This window comes from Melospiza melodia, chromosome 22, assembly GCF_035770615.1.
Source record: "Melospiza melodia melodia isolate bMelMel2 chromosome 22, bMelMel2.pri, whole genome shotgun sequence".
NCBI classification, from domain to species: domain Eukaryota; kingdom Metazoa; phylum Chordata; class Aves; order Passeriformes; family Passerellidae; genus Melospiza; species Melospiza melodia.
In genome coordinates, this window is record NC_086215.1 from 2,749,746 (window position 1) to 2,772,179 (window position 22,434).

At 62.8% G+C, this 22,434-nt stretch overlaps 3 protein-coding genes across 4 annotated transcripts; 2 read left to right on the forward strand and 1 right to left on the reverse strand.

Annotated features, from left to right (window-relative positions):
• Positions 1-43: 43 nt before the first annotated feature.
• TMEM203 (transmembrane protein 203) lies at positions 44-981 on the reverse strand. Its single transcript, XM_063174333.1, has one exon. It carries the CDS (start codon positions 680-682, stop codon positions 272-274), a length of 411 nt encoding a protein of 136 aa, XP_063030403.1. The 5' UTR covers positions 683-981; the 3' UTR covers positions 44-271.
• A 114-nt stretch (positions 982-1,095) lies between these two features.
• NDOR1 (NADPH dependent diflavin oxidoreductase 1) lies at positions 1,096-16,159 on the forward strand. 2 transcript variants are annotated; one of them, XM_063174330.1, is made up of 15 exons: positions 1,096-1,208; positions 2,166-2,300; positions 3,325-3,402; positions 3,650-3,747; positions 4,437-4,535; positions 5,117-5,218; positions 5,670-5,876; positions 6,149-6,270; positions 7,151-7,371; positions 7,659-7,766; positions 8,787-8,901; positions 9,715-9,861; positions 10,353-10,471; positions 13,236-13,330; positions 15,962-16,159. In XM_063174330.1, exons 1-15 carry the CDS (start codon positions 1,206-1,208, stop codon positions 16,104-16,106), a joined length of 1,794 nt encoding a protein of 597 aa, XP_063030400.1. In that variant the 5' UTR covers positions 1,096-1,205; the 3' UTR covers positions 16,107-16,159. The 2 variants fall into 2 exon arrangements, with proteins under 2 accessions (XP_063030400.1, XP_063030401.1); XM_063174331.1 differs by lacking the exons at positions 1,096-1,208; positions 2,166-2,300 and adding an exon at positions 2,742-2,751.
• A 1,474-nt stretch (positions 16,160-17,633) lies between these two features.
• LOC134428042 (uncharacterized) lies at positions 17,634-19,854 on the forward strand. The gene has a single exon (XM_063174332.1). It carries the CDS (start codon positions 18,407-18,409, stop codon positions 19,334-19,336), a length of 930 nt encoding a protein of 309 aa, XP_063030402.1. The 5' UTR covers positions 17,634-18,406; the 3' UTR covers positions 19,337-19,854.
• Positions 19,855-22,434: the final 2,580 nt, after the last annotated feature.

Here is a 22,434-nt window from a genome sequence, read left to right on the forward strand (position 1 = left end):
GTACAACAGCTTTCTAGGCAAGAAGAATTTATAAATAAACCCAATCCTTCAAGCCATTTTAATTCTAAAATAAAATAAGTGTCACGCCAAGCCGCGCTCGCAGCACAGGACAAGGCAGGGCTGAGGGGGCACGAACAGGGATGTGCAGGTGTGGAGAACGTGATGATGCTCTGCAGCACGGCCACGAGCGGGGCACGGCCCTGTCCCGGCTGTCACCGGCCCCTCGGCACCGGGACAGCGCCGGGAGCGGCCCCGGGGAGCGGCCCCGGGCTCAGTTCACGCGGCAGGCCCGGATCATGAGCAGCTGCAGCAGGATGAACACGGGCGACATGATGAGCCCGTACCAGAGCTCCCGAGTGTGCTCCACCAGCTTCTGGCACAGCAGCATCTCGAACACGAACTTGAGGCTGAGGATGGTGAGGATCCAGAAGAGCCGCAGCACCGCCAGCCGCTTCTCGCCGTCCTGGAACAGCCGCACGGACACGATGGTGGTGAAGTAGGTGCTGAGCCCGTCGGCGGCGAAGAACGGCACGAACACGATCCACCAGGAGAGCGCGGCGGCCGCGCCGTCCACCTTGAGCACGAGCAGCACGGAGAAGGCGAGCAGGGCCAGCCCGTGCAGGAAGATCTCGAAGGTGGCGAAGCCGAGCCACTGCACGAGCTCGCGCAGGGAGAACAGCATCGTCCGCGCTGGGTAACGGCACCGCCACAGGCACCGGCACCGACAGTCCTCAAACCGGCACCGGCCCGGCACCGACAGTCCCCAAACCGGCACCGCCACCGGCACCGACAGTCCTCAACACGGCAACGACACCGGCACCGGCCCGGCGCGATACCGGCACCGGCACAAGTCCTCAAGGCGGCACCGACACCGGCCCTTAACCCAGCACCGGCCCGGCCCCGGCCGCGGCCCAGCCCCGGCACGAGCCCTGGCCCAGCCAGGGACCGGGTCCAGCCCGGCCCCGACACCGACACCGGTCCCCGCCGCAAGCCCTGAACCTGAAGCGGCACCGGTACCGGCACCAGGCCCGGCCTGGCCCGGCCCGGCGGCGCGGGGCGATGGCGTCACGGTGAGAGGCGACAGGCGGCTGACGTCATCATGCGGAGATACGGTGAGCGGGGAGCCCCGGCCGCTCTGCCTCGATGATGACGTCAGCGGGGACTGTCGCGAAGTGGTGACGTCAGAGGCGGCATGGGGCCCGTCCATGGTGAGTCCCGCGGAGCCGCCGGGCCGGGCCCCGGGGCTGGGGGTGCTCAGCTGGAGAGGAGAAACCCCGGGAGAGCTGGAGAGGGACTGGGGACAGGAGATGGAGGGACAGGACACAGGGAATGGCTCCCACTGCCAGAGGGCAGGGCTGGATGGGATATTGGGAATTGGGAATTGTTCCCTGTGAGGGTGGGCAGGCCCTGGCACAGGGTGCCCAGAGCAGCTGTGGCTGCCCCTGGATCCCTGGCAGTGCCCAAGGCCAGGCTGGGCAGGGCTGGGAGCAGCCTGGGACAGTGGGAGGTGTCCCTGCCATGGCAGGGGTGGCACTGGATGGGCTTTAAGGTCTCTTTTAATCCAAAGCAGGCTGGGATTCTGCGATTCTATTTTACATTATTATGATTTAATTTAATGTTATTCTGTGGGCACATGGTGATGGCAGCTGTTTGCAGCTCAGACAGGTGCCAGGGCTGGATCCCCTCTGGGCTGGGCCCCTGCTCTGGCAGAGTCTGGCTGAGAGCTCCGTGTCTGTGTCTGTCACTGAGCCTCCAGGCCCTGCCCCAGCCCCTCGGGGGAGGGAGGGTTCCCAGGGCACACAGGAAGGTTACACCAGGACTGGGGAACAGCCCACCCAGGGCTGTGCTCACCCCGTGCTGCTGAGGGCAGTTCAGCAGGGCAGGATCTGGGTTTTGGTCACTCCCCTGGCCTGGCACGGGGACAAGGAGCACAGTAGTGTCCCTGCTTATTGTATGGGCTGGGACATGGGATCCCTCCCTCAGTGCTGCACAGGGGTGGGAAGAGAGCCTGGCAGCCTTGACTCCCTCTGCTGGATGCCAGCTGCTCACCGTGCCTGTGCTGGCTGGGTGCTGTGCCAGCCCCTGGGGGTCAGTGCTGCTCAGCCCAGCCCTGCCCAGCCCCTGTCCCTTCCCTCCTGTGACTTCCCTGCTGTTGTCTCCTGCAGATGGCAGAAAAGGGACTCCTGGTGCTCTTTGGCAGCCAGACTGGCACAGCTCAGGACACAGCAGAGAGGGTGGGCAGAGAGGCCCAGAGACGGCACCTGCGCTGCCGGGTGCAGGCCCTGGACAGCTGTGACCTGGTGAGTGTGGGACACGGGGCTGCTGTGACCTGGTGAGTGTGGGACACAGGGGGGTGAGTGTGTGACACGGGGCTGCTGTGACCTGGTGAGTGTGGGGGACACAGGATGGCTGTGACCTGGTGAGTGTGTGTGGGACACGGGAGGGCTGTGACCTGGTGAGTGTGGGGGACACAGGGCAGCTGTGACCTGGTGAGTGTGGGACACAGGATGGCTGTGACCTGGTGAGTGTGGGACACGGGGCTGCTGTGACCTGGTGAGTGTGGGACACAGGATGGCTGTGACCTGGTGAGTGTGGGGGACACAGGATGGCTGTGACCTGGTGAGTGTGGGACACAGGACAGCTGTGACCTGGTGAGTGTGGGACACAGGATGGCTGTGACCTGGTGAGTGTGTGTGGGACACAGGGCAGCTGTGACCTGGTGAGTGTGGGACACAGGACAGCTGTGACCTGGTGAGTGTGTGTGGGACACGGGGCTGCTGGGGCACTGCTACTCTGTGCCAACCCTATGGGCATGGACACCTCCCACAGCACCATGGAACCATGGCACGAGCTGAGTTGGAAGGAATCCATCAGGATCATGGAGTCAGCTCCTGGCCCTGCCCAGGACACCCCAACCATCCCACCCTGTCTCAAACACTGCTGGACTCAGACAGGCTTGGTGCTGCTTGCTCCAAGCCCTGTCCAGCCTGGCCTTGGACACTTCCCAGGATCCAGGGGCAGCCACAATTTCTCTGGGCAACCTGTGCCAGAACCTCATCACCCTCACAGGGAAGAATTTCTTCCTAATATCTGACCTAAACCTGCCCTCCTTCAGCTTATGGACACTCCCCCTTGTCCTGTCCCTCTATGCCTTGTCCCCAGTCCCTCTCCAGCTCTTCTGGAGCCCCTTTAGGCACTGGCAGGGGCCCTGAGCTCTCCCTGGAGCCTTCTCTTTCCCCAGGCTGAACACCCTGAGCTGTCCCATCCTGGCTCCAGAGCAGTTTGGAGGCTGCTGACCTGACTGTGCCGTGTTTGTACCCTCAGGCCAACCTCATCCACGAGCCCTTGGTGGTGTTTGTGTGTGCAACCACAGGCCAGGGAGACCCACCTGACAACATGAAGGTAGGAGCTGCTCCTGTCCTGTTGCTGTGTGTCCCTGCTGCAGGGCTCTCTCTGCTGAAGCAGCTTGAGCTTGTTCTTGCTGGGGGAGCTTTGCAGCAGCACCAGGCACATGCCAGGGAACAGGAGCAGGGGCATTTGAGCAGAAAGCTGTGCTCCCCACTCTGCTGGGCTGGGTGGGCAGGCAGCAGGGCCAGGCAGGCAGGAGGTGCCTGGCAGCAGCAGCACTGGCTGCCTGTGCCTGTTGTAGATGTTCTGGCGGTTCCTGTTCCGGAAGAGCCTCCCTGGCAGCGCCCTGTGCCAGCTGGACTACGCCGTGCTGGGCCTCGGGGACTCCTCCTACCCCAAGTAAGCAGCCCCAGGAAGCTGCAGGGGAGAGCAGAGTGGCTGGAGAGCCAAGGGGGTAAGGGGAGACAGAGTCTGATTCTGGAGCAGCACTCAAGCAAAATGTAACTCCCACCAGCCTTAAAAACCCTTCCCCTGCTGTGTCCCTCCTCCCCCCCAGGAATTAGGCTGCTGCCCTTTTCTTTCCTCCCAAGCTCACCAAGGATGCTTTGGGGGGTCAGACATGTGTCAGTCTTTTATCACAGCTGTGGGCCAAGGCAACAGGGGACATCAAACAGAGGTGGCAGCCAGCCATGCTGCTCCCAGGTCTCTTCCAGAGAGATTCCTGTGTCTCAAAGAGCTCTAGTGGGAGGGATGGGTGTGCCTGAGCTCTGTGGGGCACTGAGGGGCTGGAGGGAAGGAAATGTTCCATGGCCCAGGGCACAAGCTGTCCTGAAGGGAACGTGGATCTCCCCTTGTCTCGTTTCAGGGCTGAGGACAGCCTGTGAGGGCCAGCAAGTGGCACCTAGCTGGTTCTGTGAGCTGGCACAGGCTGGGCAGGACATGGGCCAGGTCACAGTGCTGGCTGTGCCTGCTGTGCTGCTCTGGTGGCCCTGGCAGTACGTGCTGGTGCTGTGGCAGTGCCTGCTGGTGCTGTGGCAGTGCCTGCTGTGCTGCTGGAGCAGCCCTGCCCTGTGTTGTTCTCTGCTCAGGTTTAATTTCATTGCCAAGAAGCTGCACAAACGGCTGCTCCAGCTCGGGGCCAACCCGCTGCTGCCCGTGGCCCTGGGGGATGACCAGCATGACCTGGGGTAAGAGCCCAGAGGAGGGGTGGTGGGGGGCCCTGGGGTGCCCTGCAGCTCTGTCCTGGGGCTGATGGCAGGGCTGTGTGCTGCTCCCACCAGGGGGCTGCTCCTGCAGCTCTCTGGGAACGGGCTGATCCCTGCTCATAATCCTCCTGTGCCAGGACCTGGGCCACCTGCTGCTCCAGGGTGTCCCATGGCCCCCAGAACGTGGCCATGACCCCTGGCTCAGCCCCAGCCCTGTGCAGAGCAGGGCATGGCTGTGCCACACAGCCCTGTACCTGCAGGCATTGCAGCAGCCTCAGCTGTGCTCACCTGGCACGGGGCAAAGGCTGTGCATGGCTCAGGGACACAGTGCCCCCAGTGACCCAATGCTGCTCAGGGGCCAGAGATCCTGTTCAGGGCTCAGTGCTTGGGCCCTGGAGAGCAATTGAGTGCATGGAGTGGCTGAGATGTGTTTGTTCCCAGACCTGAAGTTGGAAGGGAATGGCCGGGGGTGACTGTGGGAGTGGTTGTTGGGCATGGGCAGGGCTAGCAGGGCTTGACCCTGAAGGGATGATGTTGCTGCAGCCTCAGTTTCCCACTTGCAGGCCAGATGCAGTGATTGATCCTTGGCTCGTGGCCTTGTGGGAGAAGATCCTCGCCTTGTATCCTCTCCCTCCTGGCCTCGGGATCATCAGTCCCGACGTGTGGTGAGTGCAGGGGGTGAGCAGGGGCTGCTGGGCTGCCTGGGCTGTTCTGCAGAGTGGAGATGGGCTCTGCTTAGAGCAGGAACCCTCCCCACACAGCTTCTGGTGTCCCCAGTGTCACTTGTGCTTTGGCCACAGGTGGCCCATCTCTCTCTGGATGGGTGTCCCCTTTTCCCCTGGGGACTGTGACAGCTGCCCCAGCTGGGTTCTGCACGTCCGTCTGTCCTGATGTGCCTCTGGCCCTGGCAGAGTGTGTGCGTGCCCTGCATGCTCAGGAGCCTTGGGATCTCTTCCTGGTGGTCTCCATTGCATTCCCTTACACAGGCCAGCTCCAGGGGATGGGACAATGGCTGGTGGGACACTCCAGGCCTCTCCCTGCCTCTCATCTTGCAGCAGCAGAGGAGCTGTGGCGTGGAGGTAACCCTGCTGCATTGCATTGCTGTCGTTCCCACAGCCTGCCCCCCAAATACACACTGCACTACCTGCCTGAGGACTGCCCAGAGCCTGAGGGTGCCCTGCTGCAGCCAGCACCCCCCCGGGGGGCTCCCTGTGAGCTGCAGCCCTTCCCTGCCCGCGTGGTGTCCAACCAGAGGCTCACAGCACCCGCCCATTTCCAGGATGTCCGGCTCATCGAGTTTGACATCGCGGGCTCAGGGATCACGTGAGCATTTTCCTGACTCCCCAAGCTCTGTTGTGTGGGTTCAGGTGTCCTGGAGCCTGCCCTGCTCTTCTGGTGCCCTTCCTCACTGAGATCTGAGGCTGCAGTCTGGTGGTTGTGGTCCCTGCTGCAGTGGGGGTCCTGCCCATGGGCCAGCTCCCTTTGCCTGGTGCTGGCACTGGGAATTTGCCTCCCCTGGTGTGGGTGCTGCTTCGGGTGGCCGTGCTGTGGCTCTGCCCCGTGGCTGTGCTTGGCAGCTCCCCCTGCATCCCCAGGTTCAGTGCAGGAGACGTGGTGATGATCCAGCCCCAGAACTGCCCTGAAGATGTGCAGCAGTTCTGCCAGCTGCTGCGCCTGGAGCCACACAGACGCTTTGTGCTGCAGCCCACGGAGCCTGGTAGGTCCTGCCTGCTGCTCCTTCCCCTTCCTGCTGAGTCAGGGCATCCCCTGAGCTCTGGCCCAGCCTGGAGCTCTGCTCTTCCTTTGCTGTAGACCTGGTTGGGAGTGCTGGATGGACACAGGACAGCTGCCTGTCCTTCCCTCCAGTGCTGTGTGCGTGCATCCTGTGCAGAGCCAGTGGGACTGGAGGAATCCAGCAGTGCCAGGCTCCACCTGAGCCTTGTGCCTTGGCAGCCCCAGCACAGAGTGGGGGGATCCTGCAGCCCCCTCAGCCCCAGGCCCACACTGGGAATCTTGTGCTTCCTTGCATGGGGTGTGCAGGTCTCCCCACTGTCTGCCTGTGCCCCAGGGACCTCTTGAGGGGCTCCTGCAGCCATAAACCAGCACAAGCAACCAGAGGAACCCCTTGGAGGCCCCCCCAGAGCTCTTGGTGCCTGCATGGAACAGGGAGTGTTTTTCTCCTGGCTCCTGAGCACCCATTCTGCCTCCAACTTCCCTGTGTCTGTCCATGATGGAATTTCTGCCTGGCAGGCAAACCCAAGAGAAATTCAGGCTGTTCCTCACACCCTTGGGAGAAACGTGGGAGACACAGACATGCCTGACACATGACACTGCTGGTTATTTCCTCTGCATTGTGTGCAGGCAGGGTGGGAGTCATGTGGATAAGACATTATCCCAAAGCACCTGCCAAAAGTGAGGGATGGCTGAACACTGCAGACTTCCTCTGTTGCAAACCTGTGGGCTTGAAAAGCAAGCTGGGGAGAGCAGGGGCTGGGGGCCCACGGTGGGAGCAGGGGCAGAGGAGCTGGCTCCAGGAGCAGTGGGTGCTGCAGGCAGCAAGGCTGGCCCTGAGCTGTCCCCTCTGCCTTGCCTTGCAGGCACACCCCTCCCTCCCCTGCTGCCACAGCCCTGCAGCGTCCAGTACCTGGTGACACACTACCTGGACATCTCCTGTGTGCCACGGCGCTCCTTCTTCGAGCTGCTGGCCTCCTTCTCCACCAACGAGCTGGAGCGGGAGAAGCTGCAGGAGTTCAGCTCGGCCCAGGGCCAGGAGGAGCTGTACAGCTACTGCAACCGGCCCCGCAGGACCACGCTGGAGGTGGGGCTGCCCTCAGGGCTGGGCTGGGGCTGAGGGCACCCAGGGCACCGTCAGCCACGCTGTCTTGGCTGAGGAGTGTAATCTCCTTCGCCCATTTCTGAAGTCTCCATGGGTTTCCACTGGTGGTTAATACCAGCTCTAGATCCTTGTGGGCTCTGGGGGGCACAGGGCAGTGGCACAGGGTGGTTGTGGTGCCTTTGGCCGAGGACAGCGTGGCACAGCTGTGTGGGACAGCCCCTGGCAGGCTGCTTCTGGGGTCACCAGGCATCACCCTCTTGGCCCTGCAGGTTCTGTGGGATTTCCCTCACAGCACATGTGCCATCCCAGCTGATTACCTGCTCGACCTCATCCCTCGCATCAGGCCCCGTGCCTTCTCCATCGCCTCCTCCCTGCTGGTAAGAGCTCAGCCCTGCTGGCCTCATTTCAGAGTCTGAGCAGAGGGTCTGGCAGGACCTGCACTGACTGCTGGTGCAAATATCCCCTGGAGCCTCCACAGCCTGCCCAAATCCCTGCTCTGTGCTGAGCCTGCAGCAGCCTGATGTGCTGGATGCAAACTTGAGGGCTAGGCCAACCTTCAGTTTAGGAGACTTGCTCTCCTGCAGCCCTGCAAGTGCCAGGACTGTCCCAGCCCAGCTCAGAGGTCTGGTCTCACTGTCCCTGGGAGCAGTGGGATGCAGCGCCACCCGAGTGTCCCGGGAGCTGGGCGCGGGGAGTGCTGCTCCCTGCTCCTGCCAGGAGGTGGCAGAGGGACCGGCCCGGCTGCCTGCGGAGCCAGCCCCTGCACGGCTGGATTTGTGCTCCACGGGAGCAAATTGGGCTGGGCAGTGACCATCGCTGTTGCCAGCTGTGCAGAGCATTCATGTGGCAGTGGTTCCCCAGGAAAACCCCCTTCCCTGTTCGAAAGATTTTGTGCAGGGGTGTGCTCCATTGTAAGTGACTCTGCCAGACTAGGATGGGTGTTGCAGGCAGCCTGGTGGGAGCTGTGCACAGGCTCTGTCCCTGGAGGAGAGGGTCTCCTGTCCATGAGGAGCTGTGCACAGGCTCTGTCCCTGGAGGAGAGGGTGTCCTGTCCATGGGGAGCTGGGCACAGGCTCTGTCCCTGCAGGAGGGGTGTCCTGTCCATGGGGAGCTGGGCACAGGCTCTGTCCCTGCAGGAGGGACAGGGTGTCCTATCCATGGGGAGCTGTGCACAAGCTCTGTCCCTGCAGGAGGGGTGTCCTGTCCATGAGGAGCACAGGCTCTGGCCCTGAGGAGGGGTGTCCTGTCCCTGGGGAGCTGGGCACAGGCTCTGGCCCTGCAGGAGGGACAGGGTGTCCTGTCCCTGGGGAGCTGGGCACAGGCTCTGGCCCTGAGGAGGGGTGTCCTGTCCCTGGGGAGCTGTGCAGGGTGTGTGCTCATGGCTCTGTGTGCCACAGACCCATCCGGAGCGGATGCAGATCCTCGTGGCCGTGGTGCGCTACAAGACGCGGCTCAGCAAACCCCGCCGTGGGCTCTGCTCCACCTGGCTGGCTTCTCTCAACCCAGAGCAGGGTAAGTGCTTGGGCTCTGAGGGAGTCCTGAGTGCTTCCCACAGCACCCAGGGCTCATCCCTCGGGCTGTGATGAAGCTGTGTGGGTGCTGACCATGTGCAGGAGCTGCCTGGCTGGAGCACCAGCTCCATGGGGAGCACACTGGCTTGGCAGGATGCTCCTGCTGTCCTTCCTCCCTGCCCCATCCTCATCAGAGCACACAGAGAGCTGTGCCTCTCCAGCTTACCCTGATCTCCCAGCTGCTCAACCCTGCTGTCCCTCTGTGGGCTGCTCCTGGTGTCTGCTGGGCACCTCCAGTGCCACAGCCACAGCTCTGGGAAGGCTGGTCCCTTCTTCCACAGAATCACAGAAAAAGCTGAATTGGAAGGGACCCATAAAGATCTTCAAGTCCCACCCCTGGCCCTGGACAGACACCCCAACAATCCCACCCTGTGCATCCCTGAGAGCCTTGTCCAAATGCTCCTGGAGCTCTGGCAGCCTTGGGGCCTCCCTTACATCCAGCCAGGCTGGGATCTCTGCTTGCCTCCACTGTGTTCCCTGGCACAGGCTGTGTGAGGAGAGGGCTGTCCTGCAGCCCGTGTGCTGGGGGGCTCTTGCCTTGCTCTGGGCTTCACTCAGCTTCTTGCAGAGGCAGTGCTGAGACAGCTGAAGGGCTTTTCACTCACACAGTGTGCCCTCAGTGCCAGGGGCTGATGAGCCAGCTCTGCCTGTGTCTTTGGAGGACCCTGGAAGAGCTGGGTGCCCACTCACCCTCTGTAGGCAGGCACAGAGCACTGGTGGTGGAGTGATGCTTGTCAGTCTGTCTGTCCCACAGGTGATGTCCGGGTGCCTCTTTGGGTGAAGAAAGGAGGAATGAAGTTCCCAGCTGACCCTGGCACCCCTGTGATCATGATTGGCCCTGGCACAGGGGTGGCACCCTTCCGAGCAGCGATACAGGAGCGGGTGGCGCTGGGACGCCGAGGTGAGGGATGGTCCTGGGAGCCACTCAGGATGCCCCTTGCACAGACAGATGGAAGGATGGACTGGGGGCTCCTGAGGGTTCCACTGGGTCAGGCTTTGCTGTGTTGAGCAGAAGCAGGCTGAGCTCTGGGGCAGGTGAGGCCCAGAGCCTGCTGTGTGCAGCCTGTGGGTCATTCACAGGCTGTGCTGCAGGGCAGCTCCGTGGGTTGGGTCAGGCTCTGCAGAGGCTCTTTCTTGGCTCTCTGAGGGTGAACACAGGTTCCTGAGCTCAGCTGCTGCTGCAGTGTGTCCCATCCTCATTCCCTTGGCTCAGGGAACAGGCAGCCCTGGAGGACATGTTCTGCCCTCCTCCTTTTTCAGCAGACAGGGGGCTCTGGTTGCCACAGGTCACTTCCTGCTGGTGGCTCTGCAGGCCAGGGCTGTCAGGCAGGTGGCACCAGCAATGCCCAGCACTGGGTGCTCCCAGCACAGCCCTGTGCTCTGCTCCTGCAGGGAACTGCCTCTTCTTCGGCTGCCGACACCAGTCCAAGGACTTCTACTGCCAGGCAGAGTGGGAAGAGCTGGTCACAAAGGGCTTCCTGACACTCTTCACAGCCTTCTCCAGGGACCAGGTCAGTGCCCAGAAGAGAAGGGTGGATACAAGAGCATCTCGGGCAGTGCTGATGGGACTCTGCCAGGGCACCATCTGCGAGGGATCTGGTGAGGTGGCACAGTGTGCACCTCCTTCCCCACACACCTCAGTGCTGGCTGAGATCCCCACACCCTGCAGAGGTGTGTCTGGCTAAGTTGGGCTGGAAGGGTTACTGGGACAAGGCTGGAGAACAGCAGAGCAGGTAAGACATTAACCAGCTTTGTTTGGCTGGAGCACGTGAGTGATAAAAGGCTCCCAAGCCTCTTGGAGGGTCACCAGGCAATAACTCATTGGTTAAGTACCCCTCCTGATGGTGTCCCTCTGAGCCCTGGCTGGAGCTGAGGCGCTTGGCCTCTGTGCCAGCTCTCTCTGAGTCCCAGATACACAGAGAAAAGCTCCCCATGGGTATGAGCACACCCACAACTCAGCCCCTCACTTTGCTTCCTGCTTTCCCAGGCAGTGTCTGTGGTGGGCAGCCCTTGTCCCCCGTTGGGGCTGCAGTGCTGCCAGAGAGGCTCCCTGAGCTGGGGATCTGTTCACTGCCTTCCTCTGTCCCTTGGTGGCACTGAAAGCTCAGCCTGGCTTTGGAGCAGAGATGTGATAAAAAGGGAATGGCAATCTCTCTGGAGCTCAGCTGCACCAGCCCAAGCCCTTTCTCCTGGCTGTGTGCATGTGTTGACATGAATTCATTGTCTTTTATCCACTCACTTGTAAGGCAGGAGCTGGGTGCTTCTGTGCAGGCTTTCCAAGCCTGTGAGGAACAGGAGCAGCACTGCAGAGGGGTGCTGAATCACCAGCAAAAGGGGCACCTGCTGCTCTCTGGATCTGGAGAGCAGCCAGAGCCACCTTCTGCTCTTGTTGACTGTGGAGGGGCAGGAATTCCACTGGAGTGTCCCCTCTCTCCTGCTCCACCAGCCAAAGCAGTTTGTCACCAGAGTCCTCTGCCCCCAGGGCAGAGTGGGAGCACAGCCACATCCCACAGCCAGGTGAGATGAGCCACACTGGGCTCATTGTGCCTTTGGCTTCAGGAGATACCACAGCCTTTAACTCATCACAAAGTTTGTTAAAGACCCAGGTGAGGGCTGGGATGCTCCATTGCTGAGCAGAGTTTTGCTCTTCTCTCTGAAGTCCCTTTGCAGGTGCCCCCTGTCCCAGCACACCCACCTGCAGTGCAGACTGGTCCCAGCCAGACCTGGATGTCCTGAGACATTGTGACCCCAGTTTGAGCTCCTCAGATGGTGCCCTGGGAGCCCAGTCTGCCTGGCAGGGCCTCTGGCAGCACTGAGCTCATTGCTGCTGAAGCTGAGGCTGTGCTGGTGCTGCTGAGGGCACTGCCCAGCCAGGCCTGGCACAGCCAGGGCACCTGTGGGACCCACAGTGCCCAGCTCCTGGGACAGCCTGGACTTGGGCTGCTCAGGGCTGTTCCACACACATCTCCAGCCTGCAGGAGCTGAGCCACAGCCAGAGGGGCCTGGGGAGGAGGCTGTGCCCATGGCCCAGCATGGGGAGGAGGCTGTGCCCATGGCCCTGTGAGGAGAGGAGGCTGTGCCCATGCCCAGCATGGGGAGGAGGCTGTGCCCATGGCCCAGCATGGGGAGGAGGCTGTGCCCATGGCCCAGTGAGGGGAGGGGGCTGTGCCCATGGCCCAGTGAGGGGAGGAGGCTGTGCCCATGGCTCTGAGAGGGGAGGAGGCTGTGCCCATGGCCCTGTGAGGGGAGGAGGCTGTGCCCATGGCTCTGAGAGGGGAGGGGGCTGTGCCCATGGCCCAGTGAGGGGAGGGGGCTGTGCCCATGGCCCAGTGAGGGGAGGAGGCTGTGCCCATGGCTCTGAGAGGGGAGGGGGCTGTGCCCATGGCCCAGTGAGGGGAGGGGGCTGTGCCCATGGCTCTGAGAGGGGAGGGGGCTGTGCCCATGGCCTGGTGAGGGGAGGAGGCTGTGCCCATGGCTCAGTGAGGGGAGGAGGCTGTGCCCAGGGCCCTGTGAGGGGAGGAGGCTGTGCCCAGGGCCCTGTGAGGGGGGCATGGGCAGGAGGCTGTGCCCAGGGCCCAGCTCACCCTGCAGGATGGGGCATGGGGACGGCCAGCACAGGGCCTGGCCTCCATCACAGTGTCACCTTTGTCACAGGAGCCCTCTGGGCCAGCAGTGAGTGCAGGCACGTTGGCAATGGTGTTCTCTTGGGCAGGAGCCAGGGCTGGAGGCAGTTGCTTGGATTCTTGAAGTCTTGTGGATTAACCCTTTGGGAGCTCTCCTTGGCTGGGCTGTGCTGTGCACAGAGCCAGTCCCCATCCAGTCCCTAAGCACAGTAGAGGGGCAGGGACTGGGACAGAGCTGTCCCTCCAAGCTTTCTGCCCTTCCAAGCTGTGTCAGGTCTCCAGCAGTCAGGGGTGCAGGGAAGGGTCTCTGTCCTGGAGCAGACTTGGCACACAAGGGCCACAGAGCCTCCTCTGCCCATGCTGGGAGAAGAGGACAGGAGGGAAGCCCTGGCCAGTGGACACCCAAAGGATTTGGGGGCTGCTTGGGGCCTGGTGTTCCCCCCTGAAACTCCTGCTGCTGCACCCATCTCCCACCAGCCCAACCCAGTGCAGATGTCAGGTGTGGGGTTCCTCTTCCCCACACTGGTCATTGATCCAACTGCTTCTCCCAGTGCCTCCTGTGCTGCCCTGAGCTCCTGGGAACAGCCCCTGAGAACTGTCCTGAGAGCAGGAGCTGGGGCTGCTCCAGGCTCAGTGCCTTGTTTCCCTGCAGGAGGAGAAGGTTTATGTCCAGCACCGCATCCGGGAGAATGGGAAGCTGCTGTGGGAGCTGCTGAGCACTGAGAATGCTCATATCTACCTGGCTGGGTGAGTGAGAGCTCTCTGTGCAGGGCTTGAGGGAGCAGGGCTGCACATTTCTGCTTCTTCACCCACCTGGAGGCGTTTCCTCAGCTCAGCCCCGTGTTGCAGAGGGGCAGCTCATTCCTCCTCTGTCCTGCTCCAGGAGCCCTGGGCTGGGAGGGACGTTTGTCACCTACCCCATGCTCCCCTTAGGAGAGCACAGCTGGAACTGGTAAAGCTTCTCCAGCCAACCCTCCCCCTGCAGCCTCTGACCCACAGCACATGCACACACAGGAGAGGCCTGGCCCCTGCACAGCCCTCTCCTCCAGCAGTGCTTGATGAAGCTGGACAAAAGGCTTGTGTGGCACCTGTGGCCACTTGTGTGGGCAGGATGCCCAGCAGTGCTGGGGTTCAGGAGCAGCTTTGGGAGCCTTGGCACACTCTCTGACTCTTTGCACCCAGAGCTGCCTCCCGGGGCAGGGACCAGCCCTGTTGCACCACAGCCAGTGTCCCTGCACAGCTCAGCCGCTCTCCAGGTATTGTCTGGGGCTGGTTGCACACCTGGAGGGTGGCTCTGGCTTTGGGGTCAGAGTGCTGGCAGCTCTGCTCTGAGCTCTCAGAGCCCTGCAGTGCAGGGAGAGGCTGGTCCCCGTGCCCAGGGTGAGCCCTGGGCAGTGCTCTGTGCTGCTGGGCTGGGCAGGGCCCGCCCATGGCGTTGGCCGTGCCCCCTGTGACCTGGGGAGGGCGGGCCTGGGCCCGGCTGTCACACAGCAGCGAGTGCCGGAGGTTCTTTCCTGCCTGTCCTTCAGGAGAGCAGGAACTGCCCTGGTGCCTGGCAGGGCAGGACTGGCCTCGCTGCATTCCTGGGACAAGGAGATTGGTGTTTACTTCCCAGGAAGTGGAGGCAGGCCACCCCACTGTGTCCTTCACTGCTGCAGCACAGGGCTTCCTGGAGCCTCACCCCAACCTGGGCATTCCTGCCCTTGGCTCTGGGCTTCGGAGCACTTGGGACTTGGGGATGTGCCTCCATCTACAGCCCAAATGCTGAGACTGTTGAGCTGTTGGGTCATGGCTTTATTCTCTCCTTCCATTCTCTTTCCTGCTTTTTGGTGCTGATGGAGATCCCCAAAGAGCATCAGTTTCTAGGAGAGGGCAGGGCCTGCACAGCTGTCCCCATGGCAGATTTTATGTCGCCCCGAGGATGGTATTTTGGACATCAGGGTTGCTCTGAGACTCCTCTTGTCAGAGCTTTGTCCTGCTGTGGGGTGTCCTTGAGCCCCCATCAGGCAGGTGGGATCCAGAGCCTTGGGATCCCTGCACAAGTGACATTGTGCTAATTGCAGAGGACACTGTTCCTACTTCCCTGAGCAGCCCAAACCCTGTAGAAAAGCTTCCAGGATCACCATGCCCCCCCAGCTCACAGACTGAACTGTCAGTCAGCTGCAGGCAGGAAAGTGCAGGTGAGTGATCCTGTTTTGCCCCCAAATTCACAGTCTCAGCCAGACTGGGAGAAAGCTGGGGGAAGTGACTCCTGAGCTGTGTGCCCCTGAGCAGCAGCCCTGGGCCATGGGACACTTTTCTGCCTTCCCTTCTGGGGCCAGGGGGCTCTGGGGAGCCAGGGCTGCATCTGCTCTATGATTGTTCCTCACTTGTCTCACTCAGGGGCAAAAAGGTTGAAAATGTCTCTTTTTCTGAAAAAAAAAAAAAAATAGCTATTTGACATGTTTTCCATCACAAAGCCCAGCTCCATTATCTTGTACTTGCATATCAGTGCCTGACTCAGAAACAATGCGACTCTTCCAAAAAAAGAAGACCTCCTTTCTGGGTATTTTGGGATGTTAATCAGCTTCAAACGCAAGTCAGAATTCTGCCTTGTTCTTGGGAAACAGCAAGGACGTTGCCAGATGCTCGTGCCAATTGGAGCAGGCTGGGAAATTTTTTATTAGATGGTTTTTTTTGTCGCACAGGCAGTTCATCAAATGAAATTCTCTCCAGGAAAAAAAAAAGTCAGAATTTCTGATTTCCCGTAAGAAATAATTGTGCTTGAAAGCGCTGAGTTCTGTTTGGGTATTTCCTACACAGGGGCTTGATGTTTTCTCCAGCATTTCTCTGATTTTGAGGTTTGAACTGGCTTTGGTTCCAAATGTCACTATCAAACCAATCATTCTGGATTTCTTGAGAGCAGGCAGCAGCAGGACAGGAGCGGCTGCTCTGCCCAGCTGAGGATCAGACATGTTTGACATTGAGTGATTCCAGAGATGAAAGGACAGGTTCCTGCCCTCCTGCTGATAAATTCCAACCCGTGCACGTTGCCTGTGTCTCTCTAATGAGGATGCTGGCAGATGCAGCTGTGTGGGGCTGGTGTTTGGGCTCCTGACCTGTGGTGCTCCTTCCCTGGGCTCTGGGGCCCATGGCCATGTTTTTGCCTTCACATGCCTGTGCTGAGGAGCCCTGTGGATAACAGCCCTGCTCTCAAGGGAGTGCTAGGAGCTGCTTCTCAGGCCTGTCATTTACCCTGTGGCAGGACAAGGCAGGTTCCCACTGCCCTGTGATGGCTTGGCCACAGGGACTGCTGATTGCTGATCCTGGAGCACTGGGGCTGCTGCTCTGGCCCCTGTGCTCCTGCTCACCCTCCACTGTGTCCTGCTCTCTCCCCAGGAATGCCAAGCAGATGCCAGCAGCAGTGGCTGAGGCCCTGCAGTCGGTGCTGCAGCAGGAGGGTGGCCTGTCCCCCTTGGAAGCAGAGGAGCATTTCACAGCCCTGGAACGGTCCCGGCGCTTCCAGTCTGAAACCTGGTCCTGAGCCTGGCTCCTGCCTCGCCTCCCACTGCCTGAATAAAGGAGCCGGCAAAGGGATCTGCCTCTGGCATCTTGCTTGGGCTGGATTTACCCAACAGCCCCTCCCTGACAGCAGCAGGGCCGTGGCAGTGGGGGACTCCTTCTCCTGGGAGCTTTGGCTCCCTGTGCCCACACCCCACCAGAGCAGGAGCCAGAGGTCTCTTGGGGGTTCTGCTGGTTGGCTTTGGTGTGGGACTGATCTGCCCCCCATGCCCCAGCCCCAGGGGTCCCTGTGTGGGGTGGGTGGCACCCAAGGGTGTTGCTGGAGCCGTGGAAGTGGCAGTGGCCACTGTTTGTGGCAGGGCCAGAGGAAGGGAAGTATTGCATGGGAGTCTCTCCACCCCAGCATTACTCAGCAGCGCTTGCTGCAGGAGGAGGCTGCCTGGACAGACCTGTTCCCCCTGCTTCCAGTGGCCAAGGCCAGCAGGCACAGGAGGAAGCCTTGATGCCTCTGTCTCTTCTGCCAGTTCATCATCCTGAGCCTGCTGAGTCTGAGCTCCAAGTTCCTGCTGAGTTATCCCTTTCCCTGAGTGCCTGCTCAGCTGCATCTCTCCTCCACCCCATCCTGGGAGCTGCTTCCAGCCCTTTCCCTGCAGCCTCGAGCCTGTGCACCCTCCTGGCCCTGCCCGTGCCCCAGTGGGACCAGTGCCACCACCTTCCTCCCCCAGTTCAGGGAACTGGGTGCCACTGCGTAAATAGCAATTAGGAGCAGGGCATGAGTCAGCAGGGACATTCCCTGGGAGCAGGCTGGGACAGGAAGGGACAGCTGTGCCACGCCATGCCTGTGACCCAGCCACCCTCCCATGTGGAGTCATGGGGTCCTGCAGGGCTGGGCGGTGCCTGGGGCATTGCTGGAGCTGTGGTACTGCAGTGAGGGGGAACAGGGACATTTGGGGGCTCCCCACCCCACTGCTCTGAGCAGCTCTTGCACGTGCACACCATGGCTGGGCTGTGTCCCCGTGTGCCAGGGACAGTGGGGCCACTACAGAGCTGCTGCATGGCAGTCACCACCCTGGGGCCACCATCCCCTCATCTGGGGCACTGTCCCGGTGGGAAACCTGGAAAGAAACTTCCATGCCCTGCAAGCTGCTTGTGGGACGTGACAAGGAGAGGTGGCCCTGCACTGGAACCATTGTGGGGGACAGGGAGTTGGACTGGGGCAGCACAGGGCCTGGTCTGGGAATTGTCCTGGGGCAGCACAGGGTCTGTTCTGGGAACTGTCCTGGGGCAGTTCCCTGTCTGGGAACTGTCCTGGGGGCTTTGGCTCCCTGTGCCCACACCCCACCAGAGCAGGGGCCAGAGGTCTCTTGCGGGTTCTGCTGGGTCTGTGCTGGGAACTGTCCTGGGGCCATCCTGTGGTCTGAGCTGGGGGACTGCACTGGAGGAGCACAGGGCCGTGTTGTGAGGCTGCACCGGAGGAGCATGGGGCCGTGTTGGGAGGCTGTACTGGAGGAGCACAGGGCCGTGTTGGGAGGCTGCACCGGAGGAGCACAGGGCCGTGTTGGGAGGCTGCACCGGAGGAGCACAGGGCCGTGTTGGGAGGCTGCACTGGAGGAGCATGGGGCCGTGTTGGGAGGCTGTACTGGAGGAGCACAGGGCTGTGCTGCCGTGCCCCCGGGACAGGGGTGTGGGCAGCACTGGCCGCAGAGGTGACTCCGCTGGTGCTGGGCACAGAGGAGAGGCGGCCGTGGCCCCAGCTCCTCCCCAGCCCCGGCGGGAGCTGATTGGCGCAGGCACGGCTCCTGCCCCGGGCTCCCTGCATTTGAGCCGCTTCCAGAAGCTGACAAACCAGACTGGTTACAGCCCGGCTCGGCCCCAGCCCTGCCTGGCCCACGGCAGGAGGCAGCTGCCTGCGCGGGTGCCCGCCACGCCTGCTCCCTTCTGGCACAGCGGGCAGCGCCCAGCTCGGTGCCCTCTCCTCCGGACCGTGGCGGGTCAGTACTGCATTGCTGCTGGGGCAGGAGGAAGAGGAGGAGGAGGAAAAGGCTGTTGGATGCTCACGGTGCTGCCCCTCTTGGGGTGGCCTCGGTGAGGGTGATGGGGCTGCACCAGGCGCTAGAGGCTCCTGACCCAGCGCTCTGGGAGGGCGCCCCAAAGCGCCCCGGAGGGATGTCGGGACTCTGTGCGGACACTGCTGCCTCCAAACCCTTCGGGCAGCCCTGCTGAAGGATTCTCCTGCTCTGGAGCAGCGCCCACGTTCCGCACCCAGCCCCGAGGGGACCGGGCGGGCGGGGACCGAGCGGGGTGGCTGCTCTGGCCGCCCCGATGGAGCCGGCGGCGGGCGAGGGGGCGCAGCCCGGACCGGTGCCGGCAGCCGGTGGGGAAGAATGTGCCGGGCAGCGGGACCAGAGCGAGACCGCGGGGTCGGGGGACCCCGGGGAGCCGCTCCAACGCTGTGGAGAGGAATCTGCTGCTGCCTGGAGATGCTGGGAGCTGCCACGGACGGAGGATACCAGGGAGCCGCTCCTGCCCGGGCATGAGCCGCCGCCTGCCCTCGGTGCCTCCCTGCCTGCGGGGCAGGACCTTCCCCGCGGGGAGAGCCCAGGGCCCGGCTCCCAAAGCGTCTCCAGCTCCATCCTGAGCCTCTTCGGCGAGGCGGAGAAGGCCCCGAGCGGCGGCGGGGCGGGGGCAGCGGAGCCGTGCCCGGTGCTGGCGGGCGGCGAGGACGAGTGCCCGATCTGCACGGAGCCCTACGACGAGCAGCGGCACAAGGCGGCCGTGCTGAACTGCAGCCACGGGCTGTGCCGGGCCTGCCTGCGCGCCATCATGGACACGGCCACGGGCGCCGAGCTCGGCCGCGTGCGCTGCCCCATCTGCCGCCAGAAGACGCCCATGCTGGAGTGGGAGATCTGCAAGCTGCAGGAGGAGCTGCTCCTGCTGCACGCCCAGCCCGGCTCCCCCGCAGCCCTGGCCACCCCCCGGCCCCCTGCCCTGCCGCCCCGGCGCCCGGGCCTGGCCGGCGCCCTCGAGCATCGCTTCCAGGTGCGCTTCCACACCAGCCGCATGTTCGGCTGCCTGCCCTGCGTGCGGTACCCGCCCTGCCTCATCCGCGCCCTGGCCCGGCTGGAGCGGCGCTGCCGCTGCTGCTACCTCGTGCTGCTGGCGCTGCTGCTGGCCGCAGAGATGCTCAGCCTGCTCCTCATCTTCCTCCCCATCCTGCTCATGGTGATGCTCTTCCTCATCCTCGACAAATAGCGCTGCCTTTGTGCCCTTGGGCTGAGCGTGCGTGGGGAAGGAGCCCAGGGGAGCCCGGCTCCGGCTGTGCCCGCGGCCGCGGTGCCAGCGGGGAGCAGGCCTGTGACCCTGGTGCCCGGGACACCTGGCACTGCCCGTGAGCCCGGGCCGGGGGAGGCAGCGCAGGAGCAGGAGCAGAGGGAGGCGAGCGACCCTGGAGCTGGGCATGACCTGCACCGCGGTGACATCGCTGCCGCAGCCAGGGGGCGGATGGAGTGGGGCGCATCCCTGCCTGGGGCTGGGCACCAGAGAGGCTCTGCGGGCAGAGCAGGGCTGTGCCATGGACTGTGCCATTGCTGTGCCACAGACTGTGTCATGGACTGTGCCATTGCTGTCCCATGGGCTGTGCCATGGGCTGTGCCATTGCTGTGCCATGGACTGTGCCACGGGCTGTGCCATTGCTGTGCCACCTGCACCCAGGACAAAGGGGCTGGGATCCCCCAGCATGCACTGAAAATACAACCTGTGTTTGTACCACAGCCATGTCCAGCTGAGTTCAGCGCTCGGTCTCAGCATGTCCCCTTGGGGCCTGGCAGTGCCACAAGGAGGGAATGGGCACAGGCAGTGCCCCCACCTACGAGGGGAGCATGCTCCACCATGGCACCTCCCAGCCCCTGCCGAGCCGTGCCAGCCCGTGCTCAGCCCGTGCCCTTCGGGGAGATAAGTGAGCAAACACGGCTCGCTCAGTGCCACACACGGGTGGAGGAGCCTGTGCTGAGGGGCACTGGGGCTGTGCCCACATGGGCCCTGCCATGGAGCAGGAGTGTCCCAGGGCTGAGCAGGGTCTGGGCTCTGCCTTTGCCAGCCTCACGTGGGGGCCACACGCCAGCCAGGGTATGGCTGGGTCACAGTGTGGCAGCTCTGCACCCTTGTTCCTCCCCAGGGGGACAGGGATGGGGATCTTCCCAGGCTTTCAGCCACCTTGGGGCTGGTGGTGGGTGGAAGGGAGCTGTCAGACCCTCGAGGTCCTGCCAGGATTCCATTTCAGGGGTGCTGACAGCCACCTCCACAGGCTGGAATGTGCAGCGGTCTGTTTGTCACTCTGGCCTCCTCTGGGTGTCCTGCCAAGGCTCTGTGCTGACCCCATGCCAGTTCCCCCCTCGCTGTGCTGTCCCCCCTCTCTGTCCCCTCAGCCCAGTCCTGCTGGAGGCTGGTGACACTGCTGTGCCCTGTCCTGCCTGGCTGTGCTGGGCTTGTGCAACCATCCCCCTGTCCTGGCTTTGCCCTTCTCCCCTGGAAACACCCTTGGGCACCTCCCCAGGGCTGTGGCTGTGGGAGACAGGGTGCCAACCCCCCTCTTCTTCCCCTTCCTCCTGCCCAGAAGCTGAGGGGTTGAGCAGCCAGTGAGCACTGCTGTGCCCACAGAGCCCCACAGGGAACCCCTGTCCTTGTGCCCAGGAGGGCAGAGATTGGGGCTCTGGGCTTTGCCAGGACACTGCTGCCACTGAGCATCAGCGCTGCCAGGGGCTGCTCTGGCAAAGTGCTGAAGCACAGGGTAGGAGCAGGGCACCCCAAAACAGGTCAGGTCAGCAGGCAGAAGCAGGTGGGTCCCCCCAGCCCTGGTGGCACCAAGGAATATTTATTTATACCAAGTGGAGCAGCTCCATCAGGAGAAGTGCCAGTTCTGCCCTGGCTGGGCGTTTCTGGCTCCATGGAGCCTGTGGGGAGGGGGAGCTCAGACACCGGGGGCCCTGTCACCATGTGGGGCCCTGTCACCATGTGGGGGCCCTGTCACCGTGTGGGGGCCCTGTCACCATGTGGGGGCCCTGTCACCATGTGGGGCCCTGTCACCATCTGGGGGTGCCCTGTCACCACGTGGGGGCCCTGTAACCATGTGGGGCCCCTGTCACCATGTGGGGGCCCTGTAACCATGTGGGGCCCTGTCACCGTGTGGGGGCCCTGTCACCATGTGGGGCCCTGTCACCATCTAGGGGCCCTGTCACCATGTGGGGCCCTGTCACCATGTGGGGCCCTGTCACCATGTAGGGCCCTGTCACCATGGGAGGGCCCTGTCACCGTGTGGGGCCCTGTCACCATGTGGGGCCCTGTCACCATGGGAGGGCCCTGTCACCATGTGGGGGCCCTGTCACCATATGGGGCCCTGTCACCGTGTGGGGGCCCTGTCACCCTGTGGGGGCCCTGTCACCATGTGGGGCCCTGTCACCATGGGAGGGCCCTGTCACCGTGTGGGGCCCTGTCACCATGGGAGGGCCCTGTCACCCTCTGGGGGCCCTGTCACTGTGTGGGGGCCCTGTCACCATGTGGGGCCCTGTCACCATGTGGGGCCCTGTCACCGTGTGGGGCCCTGTCACCATGTGGGGCCCTGTCACCGTGTGGGGCCCTGTCACCATGGGGATGCCCTGTCACCATGGGGGAGCCTCATGCCCCTGCCCTACATTGCGTGGGGGTGTTGGGATGAACCGGGCCAGAGCTGCCCCCACGGGACATCCCCAGCCCTGCTGTGCTCCCTGTGCTGACTGTTGGCACCTCTGGGTGCTGAAAGCTGAAGGGCACCTCCATCCACCGAGAATGGGGGTCCCTGGGGGCTGTTGGGTGGGGTGGACCCTGTGGGCCATGTGGAGCCTGGCTGCAGTATCCACTCCCACAGCTGGGTTATATTTAGCAGCCTGGGATAATGGTGAGCAGGGCTGGGGGCTGGCAGGGCTGACCCAGGGCTGATACTCCTGCCATGGGCACAGCTTCCAGCACAGCCCCCCAAACCCACCCAACCTTCCCACTTGCAGCCCTGTCCCCTCTCCCAAGCCCGTGACACCCCATTGCACCACCCCAAATGCTCCATGGCATCCCCAGCTGGCACCTGCTGGCACCAGGTGATGTGGTGTCCCCAGAGCAGTGACTTGGCTGTCCCCATCCCTGCAGGGACCTGCCCATTCTCTCCTGGCCTCTCCCACTGCAGCTCGGTGTGTTCCTGCTCAGGCCAGAGGCATCCCCGTCCCAGCTGCACCACAGGCAGCAGCACCTTCCCTCCTGCACTCTGCTCCTCCTCTGGGGAGATGTCCCCACACTGTGTCCCTCGGGAGTGTGACCAGAGTGACACC

Bases quoted from the DNA above. Each gene is read 5' to 3' on its own strand.
- TMEM203 (XM_063174333.1), bottom strand. From the start codon at position 682: ATGCTGTTCTCCCTGCGCGAGCTCGTGCAGTGGCTCGGCTTCGCCACC.
- LOC134428042 (XM_063174332.1), top strand. From the start codon at position 18,407: ATGGAGCCGGCGGCGGGCGAGGGGGCGCAGCCCGGACCGGTGCCGGCA.
- NDOR1 (XM_063174330.1), top strand. The intron at 3,748-4,436 runs GTAAGCAGCCCC...TTCTCTGCTCAG, and splicing joins GGGGACTCCTCCTACCCCAA to GTTTAATTTCATTGCCAAGA. The intron at 9,862-10,352 runs GTGAGGGATGGT...CTGCTCCTGCAG, and splicing joins GGTGGCGCTGGGACGCCGAG to GGAACTGCCTCTTCTTCGGC.